Here is a 4,311-nt window from a genome sequence, read left to right as displayed (position 1 = left end):
TGTGAGACTTGCCAGCATTAAAAGTGCCACCTGTTTAGTTCAGTAAAAGGAGCCCTTCCTTCCAGATGGAGGAGGAGAGGCACGTGAACAGTTCGCATGCCGCGGGCAGCCTGGTTTATGTGCACTTCTCCCAGCTGGTTCATCCCCAGACACCAGTCCCTCTAGGTGAAGCCTTCTCAACCCCGTAGCCTATGCACAACCTTGGATTTCTCTGAGCTGGAGAAGATGTACTGCTAGTCCTACAAGACTGTATTCTATTTCCTATGGTTCACATAACACAACGTGTAGAAACAAGCAGTTCTCCAACCTGCTCAGCTGAAATCTTAGCCACATATAACCGGCAGGGCCTTAGGCTAGCACAAACATGCCTCAGTCACATGGATTCTTTGAGACAGAACACAGAAGCAGACTGCATGACTCAGGGCAGACTGCTCAGCGTGGAGTCTCTCATGGTGTCTTCCTCAGAATGCTGAACCTATTGTCCTGTTCCCATGAGACACACATGCATACATGTATGCACACAGGAACACAACAGACAGACAGGTGTCTACACATTCTTAACCACATTCTTCTCCCTGCCCCTCATGCTGTCTTGGAAGAGGTTTTATTGGCATTCTAACAGGCTGTGAAACTGGCTCCACGTTGAACATAGCTGTCCCAGGATGCAGGGACTGAATCTGTTCCCTGCAATGCTTGGTGACACTTCACACAGTAGCCATTTTTACTACTGAAGGGGATTCTCTGATACTGTTATTGAATGTATTTTTATATCTAAAAATCTCTCCTACCTGGTCTCTTACTCCTGAGGTTGGGAGAAGCAGAGGAAAGGGAGAGACAGGGAGAGTACCTAAAGGGGAAGAGAACAAAGCTGGAGGCATTCCACAGCATAAGACAGGGAGCAAGAGACGCAAAATGTAAAGCAGGAAAAAGACACCCACCTTATCCGGCAGGGAGAGGGATTACAATGAGCTGTTTTAGCTCGTTGTTAAGACATGGGGCCTGGAGTTAGAGGAACCTGGGTTTGAATCCCAGCTCTACCTTTGATGATTTAACTTATGGCTCAGTTTCCTTATCTATAAATTATGGTAGGAATGAGAAGTAGAGAGAATAATTCCAGTTACTTTACAGGGTTGTTGTGACGATTGAATGATAAGATAACATATAAAGCAGTTAGCAGTTGTCACACATAGTAAATGGTCAATATATATTGATGATGAAGATTATAATGAAGATGATGATGATGATGAAGATGATTGAGTCAGGGTCCCCCTGACCACCCTCAGGTTCAATGACTCACTAGAAAAACTCACAGAACTCAGGAAAGCTGTGGAATGCACAGTTGTGGTTGATTACAGTGAAAGGACACAGATTAACACCAGCAAAGGCAAAAAGTGCACAGGGCAGAGCCCAGGAAGGACCCGGTACAAGCAGCTACTTGTGCTCTCCCAGTACAGTCACACAGACGCACTTAACTCCCCCAACAGCAGTGTGTGAGACGATGCATGGAGTATGGCCACCCAGGGAAGTCCCCTGAGCCTTGGTGCCCAGGGTTTTTATTGGGGGTCAGGTCCATAGGCATGGAATGCCCATGTGGCTGATGTGGCCAGTCACTAACCCCCCAGGGGTCAAACTGTTACCAATGCCCAAAGCCACAGGTAAAGCCCCTCCACGACCCAAATACAGTCTCCATCCACCAACTGCCCTCCCTCTCACAGCCCCTTGTCTTTTCCCCTCCCTGCTTCTTTTGCATTTCTAGATGCCAGACTCTGTGAGACTTGCCAGCATTAAAAGTGCCACCTGTTTAGTTCAGTAAAAGGAGCCCTTCCTTCCAGATGGAGGAGGAGAGGCGCGTGAACAGTTCACATGCTGCGGGCCCCTGCTTTACCTACACTTTACTTGCAGGTTATCTCCCAAGACCTGAAAGAACCAAACCTTTCTTTGAAATGTGCAGAGTTTGACAACCCAGGCCTGCTGAGTTAGTCCTGTACTGCACAATCACAATGAAGAATCCCGGGGTTGATGGCAACTACCTTGAGGCCAATGAGACTAGGGCCAAGTATTATTTCAGAAGCTGAGCTTTAACTAAAAGTGGAATCAGTCTTGACATCCATAGTGCATGTAGTTCTTTAGTCAGCTAGCTATCAGGAAACAAGCAGGGAGGAAAAGGAGAGTGGCGGAGGGGAAGATGGCACCAGGCAAGGGAGAAGATGAAAGAAGGACGGGAAGAAGATCACCAAAGATCCCCGAAGAGCACCTTAAGTTCCAGGGCTTGGATTTTTGAGGCCACAAAAGGAAATTGTGTCCTCCCTCCAGAGGCTAGGGAGTAGGTGAGACCCAAGAAACCAGCGCAGCAAGAGAATGTCGGTCTAAGCCCCCAAACAGAAGGATACTCCAGGAGCCCAGGTCTGGTGAAAAGAACAAGAAGTGAGTTTTAGAAGAGGTTAAAAAGTCCCATAACCTTTAGCAGAAGGGTAGACCTGAATCTACCTCAGAATAAACTGAGGCGCTATGTCCAGCCCAGCCCAGGTAGAACAGGCTAGTTCTTTTTTCTTTTCTTTTTTAAGAGACAGGGCCTTGCTCTGTTGCCCAGGCTGGGGTAGAGTGGCACAATCATAGCTCACTGCAGCCCCAATCCCTGGGCTCCTGGGATCCTCCCGCCTCAGCCTCCCAAAGTACTGATATTACAGGTATGAGCCCCCGCGCCTGGCCCGGAATAGGCTAGTTCTAAAGAAGACAGCCCGGCACCTTCCATAGGAGCAGCTGAGGGAACAGGGAAGGCCTTTTGGGAAGGGCAAACCTAGTCCTTCATTTACACTTCAATACAGATAAAGAGCAAAAAGTAAGAGCAGAACTTATGAATTTTTTTGTCTTTTTTTTGTATTTTTGTGAAATAAAGAAATACTAGGAGGGGAAAAAAAAGCTTTTTGGAATCTTCACAGCTCTCCAACATTAGGGAAGTTTGTTTTAGTTTTTAACACCTTTGTAGCTAAAAGTCAACCAACGCTTCAAACAAAAACATAACAGGGGAAGAGAGTAATGTGTGTTCTGCTTTGGGGTCGAACCTAAGGCGGGAATTCCCGGCAGAAGAGACGAGCATTCAGAATCACAAGGAAGGAGAAACGAGTCATTCTTGGAGCTTGCAGGCCAGAAGCATGAAATGAGGCTGCAGTTTAACTAGCAAGAAGAGCACAATACTACGCAAATTATTTGGCTAACGGTGCAGACAGGGCTGTTACTGTATCACTGCAGAGGAGTCCAGGTCTAGGGGTTCCAGTGTAAACACCTCAAGCCTAGCCACATCCCACTTTCCAGCCCCCTCTCCCAAATGTATTCGTAGGATATATATTATAATTCTCTTTGGGATTCATATCTGGGAATCGAAGATAGTCCCTCTAATTTAGCAACATTAGGTGTAGCAGAGAGCACACCAACCTATTGTCTTTTCAGAGTTGTCACTGGAAAGGAATGACACAGTCTCATTTCCCAGGAGCCAGGAAAATTCAGCCTTCTCCATCAGAAGATTTTCTGAAAAAAAGATTTCGCATAATAGTTCTTGGTGAAATATTACAATGATATTATGGTACATTAATTTAAATTGCTTTCTTTCTTAGATCCCAAGAGATGACCCTAAGACATTTAAACCTTGGTCTATCCCTATAGCATAATACTGCTGTCATTTCCTAAAAGGTAAGATTAATAAGCTAAAAGATATTGGAAGATAAGGGGACTTCCAGTAAAATAACAATAAAAATCTTAAACAAATATAAAAATAAATAAATGAAAGATAATTACTCAAAGAAGGGGGAAAATCAGCCAGTCCAGTGGTTTTCAAACTGTGTTCTATGGGACCTGAAGATTGCACAAGTGGTTAATTCAAGTTTCATTTTTAAGTCAATATATCTTATCCAACATTTTAATCCTTTAACAATAAACCTGTCTGGCTTTGGAAGCTGACAAAGGATGGTCAGAATGTCTTAGCCAACATGGCAGTTTTTCTTTTTATTTTAAAATAAAACAAAACATGAGAAGGCAGAGTGGACTAAGATATTTAAAGATCCTACTTGCTGATTCTTTTAAGAATCACTTCCAAATTGAATGCAAAACACCAAACTGAAATCTATTGATTACTACATTTGTAATTAATTAGTGCTATTTGGAAGAGTTATCTATTTGTATTCATTGAGTTCAACACCTACAATTTTGTGCTTTTTAACACAAAATAGAGAGCACTGAAGACTTTGGAGAGTGGCCAAAGGAACTTCTTGGGAAATATAAGCTGATATTTTTATTGTTAGAAAATTTAACTTCTGC

At 43.9% G+C, this 4,311-nt stretch overlaps 1 protein-coding gene across 1 annotated transcript in view; it reads left to right on the top strand.

Moving 5' to 3' along the window:
* The window catches only part of LOC105819061 (aldehyde oxidase 2-like), a 74,095-nt gene extending 70,422 nt beyond the window's left edge, over positions 1-3,673 (top strand). Inside the window, 1 exon segment of the mRNA XM_012655227.1 lies at positions 3,612-3,673. Coding sequence (XP_012510681.1) covers positions 3,612-3,665 — 54 coding nt within the window. The 3' untranslated portion in view covers positions 3,666-3,673.
* Positions 3,674-4,311: the final 638 nt, after the last annotated feature.

Source organism: Propithecus coquereli, unplaced genomic scaffold, assembly GCF_000956105.1.
Source record: "Propithecus coquereli isolate 6110/MARCELLA unplaced genomic scaffold, Pcoq_1.0 Scaffold113, whole genome shotgun sequence".
Lineage (NCBI taxonomy): Eukaryota > Metazoa > Chordata > Mammalia > Primates > Indriidae > Propithecus > Propithecus coquereli.
The sequence above is the reverse complement of the archived record's forward strand: the minus strand, read 5'-3'. Positions and strand labels throughout refer to the sequence as shown.